Source organism: Coccinella septempunctata, chromosome 2, assembly GCF_907165205.1.
Source record: "Coccinella septempunctata chromosome 2, icCocSept1.1, whole genome shotgun sequence".
NCBI classification, from domain to species: domain Eukaryota; kingdom Metazoa; phylum Arthropoda; class Insecta; order Coleoptera; family Coccinellidae; genus Coccinella; species Coccinella septempunctata.
Genome location: NC_058190.1, coordinates 11,316,583 through 11,337,014, shown reverse-complemented (window position 1 = coordinate 11,337,014; position 20,432 = coordinate 11,316,583). Strand labels below are relative to the sequence as shown.

General features: G+C 37.0%; 1 protein-coding gene across 1 annotated transcript; it reads right to left on the bottom strand.

Annotated features, from left to right (window-relative positions):
• Positions 1-12,130: 12,130 nt before the first annotated feature.
• On the bottom strand, positions 12,131-17,127 carry LOC123308039. Its single transcript, XM_044890563.1, has one exon. It carries the CDS (start codon positions 16,242-16,244, stop codon positions 12,309-12,311), a length of 3,936 nt encoding a protein of 1,311 aa, XP_044746498.1. The 5' UTR covers positions 16,245-17,127; the 3' UTR covers positions 12,131-12,308.
• Positions 17,128-20,432: the final 3,305 nt, after the last annotated feature.

Here is a 20,432-nt window from a genome sequence, read left to right as displayed (position 1 = left end):
AGGGAGGGGAAGAGGAAGTAGAGGAGTACCTCCCCCAACTACTCTACAACAGACGCCAGCGCCGGCGCCTGCAGCGCCTGAACAGCAGTCGGAGGCGCCTGAAGAGCAGACGGAGGCGCCTGAAGAGCAGACGGAGGCGCCTGAAGAGCAGACGGAGGCGCCTGAAGAGCAGACGGAGGCGCCGCCTCATACAGAAGAAATGAGACTGAGTTGGAGAGGGTGGCAGGGGTAGAAGGGGGAGAGGAAGAGGAAGAGGGAGGGGAAGAGGAAGTAGAGGAGTACCTCCCCCAACTACTCTACAACAGACGCCAGCGCCGGCGCCTGCAGCGCCTGAACAGCAGTCGGAGGCGCCTGAAGAGCAGACGGAGGCGCCTGAAGAGCAGACGGAGGCGCCTGAAGAGCAGACGGAGGCGCCTGAAGAGCAGACGGAGGCGCCGCCTCATACAGAAGAAATGAGACTGAGTTGGAGAGGGTGGCAGGGGTAGAAGGGGGAGAGGAAGAGGAAGAGGGAGGGGAAGAGGAAGTAGAGGAGTACCTCCCCCAACTACTCTACAACAGACGCCAGCGCCGGCGCCTGCAGCGCCTGAACAGCAGTCGGAGGCGCCTGAAGAGCAGACGGAGGCGCCTGAAGAGCAGACGGAGGCGCCTGAAGAGCAGACGGAGGCGCCTGAAGAGCAGACGGAGGCGCCTGAAGAGCAGACGGAGGCGCCTGAAGAGCAGACGGAGGCGCCTGAAGAGCAGACGGAGGCGCCTGAAGAGCAGACGGAGGCGCCTGAAGAGCAGACAGAGGCGCCTGAAGAGCAGAAGGAGGCGCCGCCTCATACAGAAGAAATGAGACTGAGTTAGAGAGTTAAGCAATAAAAGCAATTAACGGTATTCGATTTTCCTTAATAATACCTTTCTCTCTGCCCTAATTTACCTACTAAAAATTTAAATTTCAATTTGTCTAACCTGAAATGGTTAGACATTAGTCCTGTACTCTTTGTTCAGGCATATTCCATCTTTTTTTTTTGAAGATGGCGAATAATTATTTCGATAATTCAGTAAATTTCGTCTGGTGCTTTTTATATCATACCCAAAATTATTCTCTGCCTTATTCAAAAGCATTTCTTCAGAGTCACGAGGCACTTTATTTTTTGGCAGCGAAGACGATTTTATATTATACAGTAAGTAGTACTTCAGTAGTCCGGGCAGATTTCATTGCCCGGACTATTGAGGCTTAAACTTAAGAAGTTCAAGGGTGAAGGTTTGAAGATACTGTTAAAATGACAGGTAGGTCCGTAGATAAATTCTTGAATAGGACATCATATGCCAATCCTGAAATATTTTTTTCAACATTTTATATGGAAATAAATAACAGTTATTTATTCTACATGGTTTACAACGGGAACATAAGAAATGAACAAACCTCTATACCAACGATTTTTAATATGTATAATAACAAGTCAATATAAAGAAACATAACAGTTCAAGAACAAAGATTATTAATCCACTTCATTATATAAAGTATATATATGTCTGGACGTAGTGAATTGTGGCATCATTTCACGAAAGACGATTCTTCGGGAAAAGCTATATGCAATTTATGCAAAGATAAATTGTCGTATAAGTCTACAACGGCTAATTTAAAAAGCCACTTGAAAAGGAAACATGTGACTGTATTTTCCTCATTGTCGTCGCTAACCGAAACTCGTAGTACACCGCAGTGTTCATAATAAGTGGATCCTAGTATTCCAAGTACTAGTTCTACTAGTAACGCAAACCAGAATCCAGGACCAATTACATGTGCTGTTGGTGATGAAGACCAAAGACCGAATAAACTCCACAAATTAATGGATTTCTATTTGAACAAGAAAATTTCAAATGAGCAAAAAGAAACAAATCAACCTTGATTTGCTTGATTTGTGCACAGACAGCTTCCATCCATTCTCCATTGTAAAGGAAAGGGCTTCCAGAAAATTCTGCCGGTGGATACCTGTTTACCAACTGCCCACTAGAAAAACATTATCGAATTCTATTATGCAAGAACAATATTTGAAGTTGCATGAGAAATTCAAGATTCAGTTATCGACTGAGGTCCAGAGCATATGCCTGACTGCTGACAGGTGAACCTCATTGAAAACTGAGAGCTACCAAGTCCTCACAGGCCATTATTTCAATAAAAATCTAGAACTGAAAACAGTTTTATTGGGATGTTGCCAGTTTCCCGGCAATCATACTTCTGAGAATATCGCCAGAGGAATTGGCACCTTGGTAGATGATCTCAGAAGTAAAGTAAATTTCATGGTCACTGATAATGCTGCAAATATTGCCAAGGCGGTAAGGGAGGAGTTGGGGTGGAAGCATTTTGGCTGTTATGCTCATAGCCTTAACTCAATTGTAGAAGGCGCTCTTCAGATTGTAAAGCCGGAAATTGAAAAGGTGGAGCGAATTGTGGGTCACGTGAAGAAGAGCACTTTATCTTCGGAATGGCTACAAAAATATCAAATCCAACAGGGACAAGAACCGAAGCGTGTGATCCAAGCGGTGTATACAAGGTGGAACTCAACATTCTTCATTGAAGAGATTCATCGAGTTGGACAAAGCCATAAGGTCCACGTTAGCTTTCGCGGACCGAAGTTTGCCAATGATAACGACAGAAGATTGGACGCTATAATATATATTATTATGAATATAATATAATGAATTGTGTCAAATTTTGAGTCCGTTTGAAGATATCACTAGGTTAAGGTGACCAGACGTCCGTCATTCTGAGGGACATTCCTTCAATCGTTCAAGAAGTCCGTCACTGGAAAACGTCCGTCAAATCTTCAATTCAATTCTGTATTTTTCTCAAGAATATTCGAGATGGATAATAAAAAAAAAGAGCGAATTTACGGAAGATCTTTCAAAAGAATTTCCATTCCTTAAAAAAACAAAACTTGATTCTGAACTCTAATGTACGAAGTGTTTGGGTCAATTAAGCACTGCATTTGGAGAAAGAAGGGATATTGTACGGCATGTTTCAAGTTACAAACATAAAAAAAAATGGTTAAAGCAGCACCGTTTTTCTCCCTTACCAAATATTTCAGACATTCAAATTTTGAGGATGAAGAAGCTTCTCTAGCAACACCTGAAGCCTTAATCTCATTCCACAGTGTAATTCACAACCATTGTATTAATATTATTATATTCTCGTTTTTGTGCTGTTATAAAGTTTAATTATGTCTCTGTTTACAATAAATTATTATTTTTTAACACCATACGTATATACACCATAGTATATACAGGGTGAGTATTTGACTCGTACAAATATTTTACATTAGAGTCTTGAGGTCCAAGAAAAACTTTTTTTTGCCTTACCACTTTTTTCGAATCGGCTGGGTTTGAAAGAGACAGGTTGTTGAAAAACATAAGAAAATGTTATTTTTATAATTCTCCCAAACGGTTTTATCGAAAGAAATGAATTTCGAAATATAGTTTCCGAGTAATTTGACGTTCGAAAATAAAAAATATGTATGGAATTCGAAAAATTTGTTACTTTGACCTAATGCAACTCTTTTTAAAAGATCCACAGATGTGGTTATTTTGTTTTACCAGGAGTGGCACAGCTCATTATGAAAACTAAAATGGCTCTATATATTTATCAGCGCTGAATCGAAAAAAAAATGGTACAGTGTTTCTTTTCACCTCAAGAATCTACTGTTAAAATATTTTTACGATTCAAAGAGTCGCCCTGTATATAGGTATAAATATATACACATTCACCAGGTCCGTCAGTCATTGAACTGGGGATAATTTGGTCAGCTTACACTAGGCCGATGAGTGGCGAAAAGTATGCAACGGGTAGCACTATAATTATAGTAACCCGTTGCTTAAAAGAAGCATGCCAAAGGCTCTTGGCAAGAAAGGACTTACTACAGGGATCGAGAGAAACGGCACTTCCTCTGAAGTCGGGATTGGAAGAGCGATTTAAATGTATAGAGCGAAGTGCTACTTTTTCGATAAATACGTTTTTGGACCCTCCTTTCAAGATCCACGGATTTTCGGACCACAATGAAGCGCTGAAAACTAAAGAAAAAATAAGAAAACTAGTTGCTGGAATGATTGCGGAAGCTGAAGAAATGGCGACTGTCACCCCTCCTCCGTCACTGGAGTTCCCTATATAAACCAAGATGACCTAAGTCCCTGGAATATATTTGATAAGATTGTATGGACAATACTTGCCCAGGGCAATTTCACAAGTCCTCAAGGATGGTGGAGACAACACCAGTATGTCTACCCAAATTTGAAGAAAATTATTGAATCAAGGTGCAATATTGGGTACCTCCGTTCCATGCGAGCGGATATTCGCAAAAACTGGTCTGATATTATTATCTTGCACCTTGCGCCTTGCATTTATATGCAAGGCGCACAAGATTGACGACTAGTAAAGAGGAACAAATTATATTCCTTAATGTCAATTCACCAATTCACCAATTGGCTCAAGATCGAGTAAATTGGAAAATTCAAGGGGAGGCCTATGTCCAGGAGTGGATACGAACAGGCTGTTGAAGAATGTCAATTCTCTTGAAGAACGTTTTGCAGCCTTTCAGCAGAGTTCTTCCTAAATGTCGCCAATTTTTATTTTTTTCTCAACAAATTGTAAATAGTACTGTACACGAATGTTAAATGTAAAAAATGTTTAATATTTTTTTTTTCATAAATATCATATCTTTTGTACCTCGAGTGCCTTATTTTTATGCGAAGAGATGCAAGAGAAAATTCAGCCATTCTTTTCCTATTTTTTTCTCAACAAATTGTAAATAGTACTGTACACGAATGTTAAATGTAAAAAATGTTTAATATTTTTTTTTCATAAATATCTTATCTTTTGTACCTCGAGTGCCTTATTTTTATGCGAAGAGATGCAAGAGAAAATTCGGCCATTCTTTCCTGAGCACTCTGTACATTCATTTTTCATTCCATCCGAAAATATCTTCTGTGCATTCAAGCAATGCTGATAGGTACTTTTTTCAGAAACTCTCACAAATGCAATTCCCTTTTCTTTCTAAATCTTTATTGATATTGCAATAATCATCAATTTTGCATATCGATATAGGTAGACGAGTCAAACGATGCGTTTCATATAATTGTCAAAAGTGAAGTCGAGAAAAAATTGATTTATTTTTGTTGACCGATTTCAAATGAATAATAATATATATTAATAAAATAAATTTATTATCTCTTCATCAGGAGAACTACTTACAATAACACGATTTAATTGAAGATTGCTGCTATCCCACTGAAAAATCGTTATAACTCATATAACAGCAACAAATTACAAATCATATTTGATATCTTGATAATATTAATATACAAGCAGTTCAATGGTAGTATCAATCTCAACAATACGAAAATTCTAGTACCTATAACATATTGATATTGACTTGATAAAATGATACGAGTTCTATTTGAATCGAATAAAAGTGTAAAAAACTTCGTGTGACATGTTAAGCGACGATCAAGCGAATATGCCATAACCACTAACTAGTTGCCTAGCGGTATATCGTTGATCGGTTAACACCGTTTCAAGTTCAAGCGTCTAGTCCACTACTACACAATTGACGTAGTTGATGCGTCAACTAGTTGACGAATTCAACTAGTTGATCAACGGAAAATAACGGTCTAGTTAAGTTAACGAGAAATTCGTCGACGACCCATCCCTATCGACGATTCAATTGTTCATTTATTGCAAAGATTTTCTTAGCGATATATGCCAAAATTACGCTGAAATTCATGAATAACAGAAAATTATTCAATTGAAATGATATTTAAGTATCTGTGAAAATTCAGCCGTTTGAGGTAATTCTCAATAATACGATGTAACATAATATATGTATGACAATGTAATGGTTTATATCAGATTATTTTGTGAAAGTGAAATGAACCTGAGCTCTATTTTGGCGTGAACGTTTTTCAAAAATATTTCGAAGGTTTTGAAAAATATGCATTTTGGTGTTTCAACGGTGACGTCACACGCAAAAAAGTTTGCAAATATTTCGTGAATATTGAAAGCAGATTATGGCATAGTTTGAACCGCAAATCGTTGTCAATAGCGATGTCAAGCTTTCATAACATTGAACTAGCGACGAGCCACACAGAATTTATCTTGAAAATATTTTTGAACACAATTCAACATCAAATACAGAGCTTTCATTTATCAAACATTGCTTGCATTTCCACTCAGGATAAATTTTTACGTTCAGAATAACCATTTTTGTGTGGAGTTATGGAGCCGCAAATGACAGGTACTAATTATCAATAAGCTAAGAGTTGAATATGTTAATTGCAATGAAATTATTTATGCAGCCACAAAAAGAAATCAAGCGAGGAAAATTTTGAATGAAAGCCATATTATTATTGTGCTAAACTCTGGGGTTCTTCTGGATGATTGTGACATCGCAGTGGGAGTCGAAATATTTTCATTCGACAGATTTCAATTATTTTCACATTTTCTGGACATTCTTGATATTTCAAGAAGAGAATCAATAATGAGAATGTAGTGGGCAGGAAAATGTAATTAATTGAAAGTCCAATGCGATGTTACAATCATATGTAAAAACCTTGTATATTTAATCGTGGATTGGGCCAATCCGGCTATAGAACTCAACCTTACTTCTACCAAAACTAAGAAGACATAGAGAGGAGGCATCTAGGAGTCACTTGGGTGTAGCCAGATGCTACGCCACATTAGCGCGCAGTGGCGTAGCTATCATTATTAAGCCGACTTCATCATTACCCTTCCAACAGGTGGTATGAATTGCGCTTTCTTTCTATGCCTTCTTGGCCAAAACTGAGTGTTCTTTCAAACGGCTTGATCTGGAAATATGCTCCTGCTTAGGCCGAAAACTCACCGGATGTAAGATTTTGTTGCGTGAAGTTGCGCATCAATTTTTTTCTCATAAAAAGTGTTGCAAGCGGTGTTGATTCTGATGTCTCGCAACACTTCGCAACAGAATATTGCATCCGGTTTCCAATCATTAATTTGGTCTGCATAAATGGTAACATTTTTGATGCTTGGTACTCGATAATTGTCAACTGTTATTTACTCAATGTTCCATGAATCCACTTAATCAGATCCTTCGCATCTTCAAACAAACTGCCTTTTAGTGAAAAACACAGAAAAAGAATCAATTTCGCAGCAGATACAAAATGCCCTTATAATTTCAGAAATTTTGAATCCCTTACGGCCGTTTTCAATAATCCTATCTATCCATTGTTTCAGTTACTGAAGATAGAAAATGCATGAAATTTCGTTTCTATGATCTATCTGTAGATAAATTTTAGAATGGTTACCAATGGTTACCAATCGTCAGTAAGTGAAACAAAGGATTGATAGGTTTATTGAAAACGGCCGTTAGTGATCAAAATCGGTTGTTGCATCGGTATAGGCATATTCTCAATCCTATCCATAAATATACTTATATCTTGCGTCCCAAAAATACGAAATTTTTCTGATGGCCATAAAAAAGAGTCGGATCAACATAGGAAAATCTTGTCGAGAATAGCTTGCCTCGAACAAAAACGTAAATGTGCAAACACAGCATTATTGTAAAAGATGTGTAAGTATTTAAATATTTTCGAATGAATTCCATGGCAAAATCAGAGCACAACTGAAGTATTTTAGTTGTAATGGCAAAACCAAACCATGCAGGATACTTTAACGGTCAAATAACTAGTAGTTGCTTTTCAGAAAAAGGAATATTTTCGATCGTCTTCAGTCGGTATAGACCATTTTTTCAAATTGAAACCCCCTCCACTATTACTTTCGAAATGGTTCATGAGACTTCATAATTTTGCATGAGCCAAGTCATGTTCTCTCTTTACAATGAAGCATTTAGAAACCATCAATAGTAATTCAAGTGGTAAGTTTCTGTCTTTGCCTCGTGATAAAGGCGCTTTTTAATATATGATTGACGAATATAGAACCATTTTCTCGGTCAGTACCAGTACCATGTATCATAAGTATTCTGCATGGGGTAGATACAAATATTATAAATGGAACAAGTTACATCTATAACAATTCATACTAATAGTCTAAGACCAAAGATTCATTTCTTGAAAATCCTATCCTAATTTATGGCTTCATCAGAAATATTTCATTTGATATTTCGACAAAAATCAGACCGAAAACTCTATAAGGAAATTTGATTCAAGGGATTCAAAATATATAAGCAAAAAGTTTTGCACAAGTAGTAGTTCCGTTCAAGGAATCGATTCTCGAATTTATAGGAACTAGAACCTGTAGGAAGATATGATCCCTAAATACCATTGGAAGCAGTGCCTCTGAATCTTGGAGGAATATTTTGATATTTCATAGTTCGAGAATACAGAATCGGATATGTTCATAGTAAATCTAACTTTTTTACACATGGGATGACATTCCTACATATTCGAGTATCGAACGCCAGGATGGAGATGAATTTCAATAAGAGGTTAGGACTTCTTAGTAAATGCGAAACTGATTCTTAGGAGTTTCTCGATTCTGTCATCTTATATTTTTGGCATGTCATAACCAAAGTAGAGGAATTGAGATTCGGAGATTCAAGCAATTACATGTACATACATATACGACGAGACAGAGAAGTCCTCAAGTTTGAAATGCACAGCTACTTGAATAATTATAATTGAGTGAAATTAAAAAAAAAATGTTGCGAACATAAAAGAAAACAGCCAAATCTTTTTGAGTTTGCAAAACATATTGCTAGCAACGGAACAAGTATCAAATTCATCTCATCAGATCAAATTAATATCATCAATTGAAAAATGTGCCTTACTTCAGGTGATCGCTAGTTTTTCAGTTCCCGATAGATTTTGGGCTCTGGAATTTTCAATATTATATTTTCACACCAATTTCCACCATTTCTACTGAAGATGTGTGAGCAACTATGGGTTGCAAATTGTTCGAACCATTTCCCGATATTGAAAAATATGTTTACAAAGCGAAAGCTGGACGCCCTACAGGCGACATATTAAACAGCTTGAACAAACGCAACAACGTCATCTAAGACAAATAATGCACATCAGATGGTTCCACAAAGTGTCGAATGCGGAAGTCTTGCAACGCGCGAGTTGTATAACAATTGAGACTCAAGTAACGGGGGCCCGACTCAGATGGAGCGGCCACATTCTGAGGATGCACGACACACGACTAGCCAAAATAGCTTTGTATGGCGAATTCACAGAGGGAGCTCGGAAAAGTGAATAATTCAATGCGTGCGTATTGTTTAATGTAAAGTCGAACGTTTAACTAGCAGCTGTTGGCTCATTAGGATGACTGTTATTAATGGGTCATTATCATTGGTAATAAAGAAGCACTTTTCGGAGTAGTTGAACAATTTTGTATTACCGGCAATTATTAGAAGGGACGGTTTTTTTTTTCATTATTGCCATAAATACTGCCCTCTAGTGGACTCGATCAAAGACGAAATGAAATCTTAGAGAGGGTTTTCTGTACGAGTTGTCGAGTTGAAAGGGGAGATGGCGCAGGCCCTTGAAGATGCTCTTTTTTAATTACTTGAGATCTTAAAGCCAAGAAATCCCTAATGAGTAATTCATTAAGCGTCCTTTCTTGAAACGAGTTAAACCAGTTTTTCCTGTTAGTTTTTCTCTAGAATGAATTTTGCGTAAGACAAAGCTTATTTTTTTCTTCATTTTGTTCTGTGAATTTCATATGTAAGTTACCACGCATTTCATTATTACCGTTTCTTGTTTTACTAATTTGAAGGTTTCATTGATGTGCGATTTTGGGTACTTAATGCATTCTATTAATATTCATTGTTAAGGTATATATTCCGTTTATTATTCGAGGGTCAATATCGTTCGTTTCTATTTTATGTGCTTCACACACAATAAATATGACTCATTTTCCTTATTCTAGATAATAACGTACTTTCTGAGCCTTTCTTTGAACTCGTCATAAGGACGCTAGACGCCATTTTAGACGCTTTTACTTTGGCTTCCAATTCGATACAAGTTATAATTTGAGGGCTAGTAATTATAATCAACTTGTTTTATGATGAATGCGCTTACGTTATGTAATATTTATGGTATTAATTTCTTAATTTCTGCATATTTTTTTGTGCCAATCTTATGAATACTTGTAAATGTTGCTGAAGCGTCTCCAAGCCAAGCCAATGATTCGATTACTTAGTTACGACCAACAGGGTGAATACTGTAATTGCATTTAGGACCATTAATAATCATTTTTCCTTTTCTTTCATTATTATCATTTTTTTTTGAGTTGGTCAATACCTGATATATTTGAACGTGATAGCCAAGAGCGGAAATAATTCATATTTGTGTTACTGGACAAACATACAACTTTTGTGGATTTTACCCTTCCTAGTATCCCGAAGGCCGGATGCCGTTGTATTTGCGTCGAAATCTGAGGCCGAATGCCGTTGTATCCGAGTCGAACTTTAGGCCGGATGCCCTTGTATCTAAGTCTAAAACTAAGGCCGGATGCCCTTGTATCTGAGTCCAAATATTTTTACAACCTCCTGAACCCTACCCAATTCAGAACTGTTGTATGTCCTGTCGGGCGATTCTGTAAGCCAAAAACGAAACGATATCGAAGCGAAGCGATCATTTTCGTCGGATTGGTATTCTGTAAGAGCATTCGACAAAAGTCGTAGCCGAACGAAAAACCCGAAGTCCAAGCGAAACGATAAGTTTTGGAACGCGTTATGATAACGTTCACGATGTAGGCTGTTATGATTGGTTGGATTTGGTCACATGTATTTCGTAAAATGTCAATTGTCAAAGTAAAAAATTCAAAATTAACGCTCCCTCTTTTTGTGTTATTAGAATTAAATTCAAATTTAATAAACTTGTTATAAGTATACAATTATGTTACTTAGTTCATCCATATATTTCTACTGCCAACTAAGTGAAGAATAATTCTTGAATATTAATCTATGCCTCTTGAATAATATCCTAAAGGCAATTTGCGAATATGATCCTTTTCGAAAAAGGTTAATAATACTGTGTTCAATCTAGATACGAATTTTCTTCAATATTTCTTTCTTTAGAATCTTTCCAATCGTGAAGGTAATGTAAAGAACTCTATATTGTATGTATACTCCAATGTTTTAAATGTTTCAGAAACCATGATCCGAAGAGTTAGAAGAAATCAGCAGCAGTGGTCAGTATTTCTGGAGCATAATCCAGAAATATTGACGAAGAAATTCGACGCTGTAAATGGTAAAAAAAATATGATGAGTTGTGGAAAGAAGCAACCACCATTTTAATTCTAAATAGTCTGAGCTTCCAGCAAAAACCAATGGAGAAATGGCAAAATGTAGGTAAATCTTTTTTAAACTAGATTGGCTTTCACAACTTGAGTGGATTTATAATGAAATATATCAACTGTATTCAACCTAATCACTAAAGATCTAGGTAACGGTACCTACATAATGCATATCGTACTATCCATTAGTTATTTATTTGAACCATAGTATGTAAATTACTATTTGTTATTGCAATCCATGGCAGACTGGAAATCGAAATTGAGGACCATAAAGAAATAACACTAAATATTCCGAAGGAAAGATGTACTTCCAAGATGGCACTTCTGCCAAGCCAAGTGTTATGGGTACCACTAACGAGTCGTTTTCTGGGGACGTTCATACTGGAAGAAACTCGGATGGGGGTGTAATAGAAAATACTGAATTTACCACTTTCACAAGAAAGTATCGGAAATTTGAATTTTGTATTCATTGGAGATGAGGCATTTGCTGAGAATTCCATCAAACCTTATGCAAGACCTCAATTTGGATCACGACAAACGCATATTCAATTATGGTCTCTTCAGAGCACGGAGAGTAGTTGAGAATGCATTTGGTATCCTAGGATCAAGATTCAGAATATTTCACACAGAAATTAATCTGTCATTAGACAAACTTGACAAGAACATATTAGGTCATGGGCGCCCGCAGGGGGAGGCCAGGGGGGCCATGGCCCTCCCCGAGATTCTGATCGCCTTATTGTTTTTCAGCACAACACCTTTAATATTATCCTTTGTTTTGTGAAACTCACTGGTCAGCTAGATATAAATTTTTGTGAGTTTTCGCTGAAAACTTTGTGTTCGTGTAATAAAGTAAGACACTGAATTGTGAGTGGACTGTATTTCTGGGTTTTATAATGATACAATTCTATCGGATACATGAAACATAAATGACTGAATAAATGACGTTGTCGTTCTGAATTTTCGCATCGAAGTGGCCAACGCCCGTCTGGAGATGCCCGTACTTCCAGGCTCCTTAGGTGGGGTAGCGAAGTCTCGGCTAGCTGGCGCCCGGCATTAGCACCGGCGGTCCTGCAGGCAGTGGCGTAGGTACTGTACATGCCCCCCTCCTTGAAAGGTCCTCGGGTGAGCTTTCAACCGGAAGTGGACAAAGTTTTACCAATGCTCTGGATACGATTCCATCGGTTGTCTTAATTCTTGCTACTCTAGCAATACCATCCTTGCCAGAGAAAAGTTCCAAAATACGTCCCATTCGCCATCTCATGGGGGGTAAGTTGTCCTCCTTGATTAATACCAGTTGTCCAATGTTCAAACTACCAGTGTTTCTTGTCCATTTTTGGCGGGTCTGTAGCTCGCTTACGTATTCTCGTTGCCAACGGCTCCAAAACTGCTCGTAAACCTTTTGGACCAGTTGAAATTGGGATAAGCGATTTTCTGGCAGATGCATGACGGTACCCTCGGGCACGGCGGTTCCTGCTCTTCCAAGTAGAAAGTGCGCGGGGGTTAAAGGGGAAAGGTCATTAGGACAGGAAGTAAGAGGACAAATGGGTCGGGAATTCAATACAGCTTCGATTCGCACAAGTAATGTTTGGAAATCAAAGAAGAAAAATGTATATGATCCTAAAACTCGTTTCAAGTGATTCTTAAGACTCTTTACTCCCGCTTCCCAAATTCCTCCGAAATGGGGAGAGTTTACTGGTATGAAATGCCATGTTATGCCCATATCAGTTACTGCCTTGGAAATTTCTAGGTTTTGCTCTTTGAAAAAGTTAAACAACGACTGAAGATCTTTATTAGCTTTGACAAAGGTTGTGCCATTGTCAGAAAACACCTCTGCGGGCATTCCACGACGGCTTACAAATCTGTGAAAGGCTTGCAAAAAGTCATCGGTACTTAATGATAAAATTAACTCTAAATGAATTGCTCGCGTGGTAAAACAAACGAATACTGCTACCCAGCATTTAATAACTTTACAACCCCTTCCACGTCGATCCTTCATTAAAAAGGGACCTGCGTAGTCTACTCCGACCTTAACAAATGGCAAGGATTGTTGCACTCGAGCGGCAGGGAGATCACCCATTATGGGTTGTACGCTTGTCGTTGAGTATCTAGCACACTTTACGCAATTTCTTACTGTTTGACGAGCTATACTGCGTCCGGAAATTGGCCAAAACTGTTCGCGAATACTCGCTAGAAGTAATTGAGGGCCTGCATGTAACAAATTTTCGTGCTCAAACCGAAAAACTAACTTTGTAAGTGCGTGGCTTGCTGGAAGCAAAGTCGGATGCTTTTTTGAGTAGGAGAAACTGGAATTTGATAACCTACCGCCTACTCTTATCAAACCTAAACTATCCAAAAATGGCCTTAAATTCAAAATCTTACTTGCTGTTGAAAGTTCGCGCCTAGCCTCCAACTGTGAACATTCTGAAGGATATGATTCCCTTTGAACTTGTTTTACGATTCTATAAAAACTATGATTGATCTCGCTTGGATTGGATCGCCATACGATTCTTTGTAATTTTCGTTGTTTGGGATCTACCAATATTTGCCGATACATCATTTTTATGTCTCCGGAGAGGGCTATCGCTCGCATTCGAAATCTCAAAATTATGGATAATATGTCTGACTGTACTACAGGGCCGTTCATTTGTAAATCATTAAGAGAAACGCCTGAGGATGATGGAGAAGACGCGTTGAAAACTACTCTCAACCGGGTCGTTAAGCTCGTATCGCGAAGTACACCGTGATGGGGCATTACGTATTCCTGATCGCTCAGTGTACTGTCACTATCTGTCACTTCTGTCATGTGACCTAGTTCTGCATATTCGCGTAGGAAACTTGTATACAGATTTCTGAGAGTTTGGTTTGCGATTAATTTTCTTTCTAAGTTCGCAAAACGTTTTATCGCAATTTCTCGCGAGTCACCCAATTGGCTGGTGGGAGACTTAAACGGATAGGAGACAATATATCTACCGCCCGGAGAAATTTTCAAGCTATCAGTAAAATATTGTTCGCATAATTCTTCTTCTGAAGAAAGAGGTTTTTTAGTGGATATTTCTTCAACCTCCCAAAATCGGGCTAGTTGATCCTGAACGACTCTATGAGAGCTTAGATTGCAAATTGTATTGTTACTGTAGGTATCGAATGGACCCGCTACAACCCAACCAACCTTGGTTTTCTGTAATAACGGACCGTTTTTCATTAAATGGATTTTCTCTGGACACAAGAGATTCCAAAACGCATCGGAACCGATTAATAAGTCTATTTTCTGTGTTTTATAAAATTCAGGATCAGCCAATGTTATATTATTTGGAATGTTCAGGGATAAATGATCCATTCTGAATCCCGGTATTTGATTCGTTATTTTATCCAATATGAAGCAATTCAAATCGAAGCTAAAATGATCTGACAGTGCCCTTATTTTCAAATTGCATCTAAAGCTTGAGTGGCTTGTTTTTTCGGCAATCCCCGAGATACTGAGATTGACCTTTGACTTTGGTATCTTTAATTTGTCATGAAATTCGGAAGTTATAAAACTCGATTGTGAGCCACAATCTAATAACGCACGCGCTGTGACGTAATTACCTAATACATCACGTATTTGCACCTTAGCTGTAGGTAAAATTCCCGTTTGGATGTTTACGAGATTGCAATTAGACACCTGAACTGAGCTTTCCTGCGTTTGCTCTTCCGAACGCTGTTGAGACAATGCAAGATTGCTATTTTCAGTTTCCTTGTGTAAAATACTATTATGTTTTTCTCCGCAAACTCTGCAGCCTGACCACTTGCAATCGCTGGAAATGTGATTTGGACGAAGGCAATTTATGCACAATTTCATTTCTTTAACCTTCGAATTACGCGCCGGAACAGACAACTTGAGAAAATCACCGCAATAGAACAGGCTGTGATCAGATTTACAGTAGAAACAACTGGGTTTTTTATTTTCATTTTTGTTCTGAATATTAGAGTGTAAATTTCTTGTATAACTATTTTTGGTTTCACGATTGGAATCTTTGTTTTCCCGAAAACGGTTAGCGGAACGCGATTCGTTACGACTCTTTTCAAAATTCATTTCCATATTTTCTAACAGATCCGCTCGTTCTTTCAGAAAATTTTTAAAATGTTCTAGGCTGCAAGAACTACTTTGTTTTGCCTTTAATCTTTCCCACTCTCGCGATGAATTCGAATCTAATCTACTGGAGCAAATATAAATGATCAAAGTGTCCCAATGGTCGGTAGGTTCACCTAAATGCTTCAAAGTTGACAAATGTTTGAATAGATTGTCTGACAAATTTCGAATTTTTTCTGCGGACTCGGTCGTTATTTTTTCTAAATTGAAAATTGCACTAATGTGATTTTGCACTAACAAATTATTATTATTGAATCGCTCACATAACGTTTTCCATGCTATCTTGTAATTGCTGGCACTAAATTCCAGGGCTCGGATCACCTGTGTTGCCGAACCCACAAGTGATGCCCTCAAATAATGGAATTTCTGAATTTCGTTAAGTGATGAGTTATCGTGGATAAGTGATTCAAATATGTCTCTAAAGTCCAACCATGTTTGAAAGGATCCGTCAAACTTGGGAAGTTTAATGTCTGGAAGTTTAATTCCACCATTATTCTGACTGTTCTGACTCGAGTTTGCTTGAATGACGATGCTGCTATTATCGCTATCTGCCGGTTTGAATTTTTCGATTAACTTCTTCGCCTTTGCCGTACTCGTATAATATCTATTATAAAATTCTTCGCGTTCTAGTAACTGCTCATCTTCGTTCTCTTCGATACTGTAATCTATTTCGGATTGAATATCTTCAAAATTTGGTATTAAATCTTCCAAATCTTGAACTCTTTGCTCTAATTCAATGATCACCGATCGATCTACTCCCGATGATGAAATGCTGCTTTCCACAGATTTTACGTGTTTTTCGAATAAGGTCAGCTTTGCCTTGAGCACTCCGCGTTTTTTAATCATAATTTTTTAAAGCTTCCAAGTGTGACATATTTTATGAAATAGGTATCTACTTAATATTTCGAAATATTTCATGCAATGATCAGAAGACTATATGGAATTATCCTCAAACAATAACAGGCAAATGAATAATGTGCTTCGAATTTCCAAACAATAATTGTACGAACTACGAAATATCGTATTGAAAGGGAAGGAATGAATGGAAACTTACTGCGCACTATCTATCTCGTAGCAGATCTCGTAGTAGCTTTCGTAGTTTGTCTCTGTTCTCAGGATTGTTCTGCTTGCTTGACGCCGCTTGATGAACCAATTCTCCTGTATTCTGGATACTCCTTTCTCTGGTTCTCTCACGTTGAATTGTTTTGCTCGCTTGATGCCGCTTGCTAAACCAATTCTCCTGTATTCTGGATTCTTCTTCGTTGAATCCGGTCGAAGGTCCAATGTTCGTGTAATAAAGTAAGACACTGAATTGTGAGTGGACTGTATTTCTGGGTTTTATAATGATACAATTCTATCGGATACATGAAACATAAATGACTGAATAAATGACGTTGTCGTTCTGAATTTTCGCATCGAAGTGGCCAACGCCCGTCTGGAGATGCCCGTACTTCCAGGCTCCTTAGGTGGGGTAGCGAAGTCTCGGCTAGCTGGCGCCCGGCATTAGCACCGGCGGTCCTGCAGGCAGTGGCGTAGGTACTGTACACTTTGAAACTATATTCAAAAAGAAATTTCAATGAATTCTTCAACAACAAAAAAAACTGCTCAGTTATGGGCTGCAATAAACTCTTTCACTTTGTTACTTGTTTAACGGTAGCAAGTAAAAATTCAAATATATTGGAACCAATAGCAAATACAGTACAAGGTATTTTTTATAAATTTTTTCATCAATGTTCAACGTCACATAAATTTAATTATAGATATATGTGGAAACCATCGTTCCGATGTTGCATGCTTCACAGACATTTTTTTCAAAGCATCAACTATTGCTCAGAATCTCAATATAGAGATTGGAAAACCACGAATTTGCGGTAGACAAATGCCCAGATCTAATTACGAAGCATCTTCAACTGAAGATTACTTCAAAAAATCTATATTCAGCCAATATTTATATCATCTGATTTCAGCCCTTGAAACGAGATTCTCAAAAGAACATGAAATGCTTTTTTCTTTGTTCAATATTTTGGCCAAGAATTCAAAATTACTATATATTGAATCTTTCACATCTAAGGTCGGCCATATGTATAACATTGAAGATTTTATGGAGCTCGATGCAGCCGTTCGGTTTCAATGATCATTTAATTGATTCCATCTTTTTGGAAATTTTTCGATAGTCACCGTTAGAGTAATTTTTCTCTAAATTAAACTAACCGTAGATGATGGAAATGTGATACATATTCTGTAAGAGCATTTCCTCCGGTTAAAAATCCGAAGATTTTATGGATCTCGATGCATCCGTTCGGTCTTGACGATCATTTAATTTATTCCATCTTCTTGGAAATTTTTCGATAGTCACAGTCATTTCATAAAATTGAAAATGAAACTCCGATATTCTCCTCAAAAAAGGAAGTTTCTTCTGAACTTGATGAATTAATGAAAGATACATCTGGAACCTGCTCAAGGACAAAAAAACAAAAAAGTTCCGATTTTTTTACGTTTTCGCCAGATTTTGTTCATGTTACTAATAAAAAGTTAAAGAAATGTTGCCCAAGGAAACGAAAACTTTACAAGACAAAAGCAGAACATGTTAAATGTTAAGGCTTTAGAACAACGACAGAATGATGTATAATAAATTTGGATGAAGACTCATTGCGAAATAAAAATTTAGGTGATGTTAAATCAGATTCCGCTTATAGAAAAGTACGTTCTGAAGCCCTAGCAAAAATGATAGGCATTTAAACGATGTATTTGATGTGATGGAAATGCATAATGAGCATGCAAATTTTATCCAATGTGTAGGAGTCCCATTCCATATTTATATTTATAGTAAAGACAATTAGAATTGATAGCATTGAGTTCGGCATCAAACCGATAGGGTCTATTATTATGCTGGGGTCATTAAAATTCTAAATTCTGGAAGACTTGCGTCCTGTTGTAGAGATGGTGTCATGTCAACATGATGTCTCATAAGAAATGGCCCGCTTTAAAAAAGTCGTAACACACTTCAGCTTTGCGCTGTTGAATGCAGTGTCGATAGCTCTTAATTCTTTAAGAGTATTTGAATATGACGTTCCAATTTGTTTCTAATCATTAAGCTTCACCATCGAATAAGATACAACTGCACCTATGCTGTTTCCATATGTTCAAATTAATGGCTCGGGATGTTGGTACTCATAATCAAGATCATAAATAACGAAAATATATGAAAGAAATTATAGGCATGGCATATAATATAAATGATTGGAAAATTTTCTGATGTAAGTAAAACAAGTGCCAAATTAGACCAAATTGAATTAGGAAATTTTGAAACAACCATATACTGTCAATATATGAACGAAATTATAAAATCTGTACCATTGAACTCCAATCAGGGAAATTCCTGCGAAAATGAATATAAAAATTGTGAGTTCTTTCAGTATTTCTTAAATCATTACATTCCATTTTCACCCCTCTGGAGCGGAATATTGTTGAATAATAAAGAGAGGCTGAGCAATGGTCCGGTTGAGAGATGGTTTGGCGTACTTAAAAATACCTTAGCAAACAGAGTTGTGGGGCAAAAAAGTAGTGGAATTATTAGAAAAATTAGAAAATATGTTACATTCGTTTATAAGGAGAGTTCTAAAAACATAAGTAAAGTTAGATTTACTAAGGCTGTAAATCACAAAGAAATTCACAAGAAATTTGGAAAAAGAAAAACAAAGTAATGCATAATAATTTTCTAGGAACGTCTTTGAATAAAGTGCATAAAAATTCCCAATCATTTTAGAGCGGTACAATCAAATCCGAACTTGGTATTTATGGTAAAGAAGGAATGCTTGAATTCGAAGTCGAATGGGTTCAATGCGATAAATGCGAGGTTAGGTACATGTTATAAGTATTGGTGATTCGGAAACAACATACAATGGTAATTTTTTTTTGTAAATTTTGTGTCGATGAAAAAAGCCTTTCCTCTGGGATGAATCGAGAATATCTTTGTAAATATTACTACGAAAAAAATTATATGAAATCTTACAACACTTTGAGAAGTATCGAAGAAAATACAAAAAAGCAAAGAGAATCTCCTACTTGGTTTGAAGAGCGAAAAATACGTGTGACGAAATCTAATTTTGGTAAGATATGAAATACGAGGAGTACAACTACTTCATTAAATATTTCTAAGGAAATGCAAGATCCGATTTATTTTCAGTTCAATGTTGCTATAAAGAATGGTATTGATTTTGAAAAACGAGCTGTTAATAGGTATGAAGCAGCAACTAATAAAAAATGCACTGATTCAGGTTTGATCGTCCATCCAACATATCAATTTATTACCGGTTCGGTTCTCCTGATGGATTAGAGGATGGTCACAGTTTGATAGAAGTAAAATGTCCATATTCATGTAGACATTAACACCCGAATGAGGCAATTTCACAAGTTTTCAAAATCAAAACGCAATCGTTATCTAGAACACACCTTTTTTACTTCCAAATACAAAGTCTCCTAGAAATAACTAACAGGAATTGGTGTTATCTCGTTATTTGGACCTTCCAGGGTATCAAAATAGAACGAATACTTAGAGATGCTCAATGTTGGAGTGATATGTATACAAAATTGAATTTTTTTTATTTCATTATGCTGCCATATCTCTCGAAACCAGTTAAAAATCCCACCTTTTTTAAATGGTGAACATTAGATGAATTGTCCATACTATCAAATGGATTAGTTGCTGATTCAAGCTATTATAAAGGTATCGCAAGAAAATATTAGATTTCCTTTTTCTCATTTTGAATGATATACAAATAAAATTGGATTTTGATATATTGTCTGGAAAGGATTAGTTGTCCAACTTTATAGTAGATATTTGTTTAAATATATTTAATACAAACAAAAATGAATAACAAATTTTTCAGACCTTATTAACAACTAGAATTTTGTTATATGGTTCAAGTAGGAACCATCCTTTCAAATGTAGAGTTCAAGTAGGATATGTTGGCATTTCCAATACTTCAAAATTACTCGGCTTAGGTTGATCTGTCAAGTTCCACCCAATTTCTA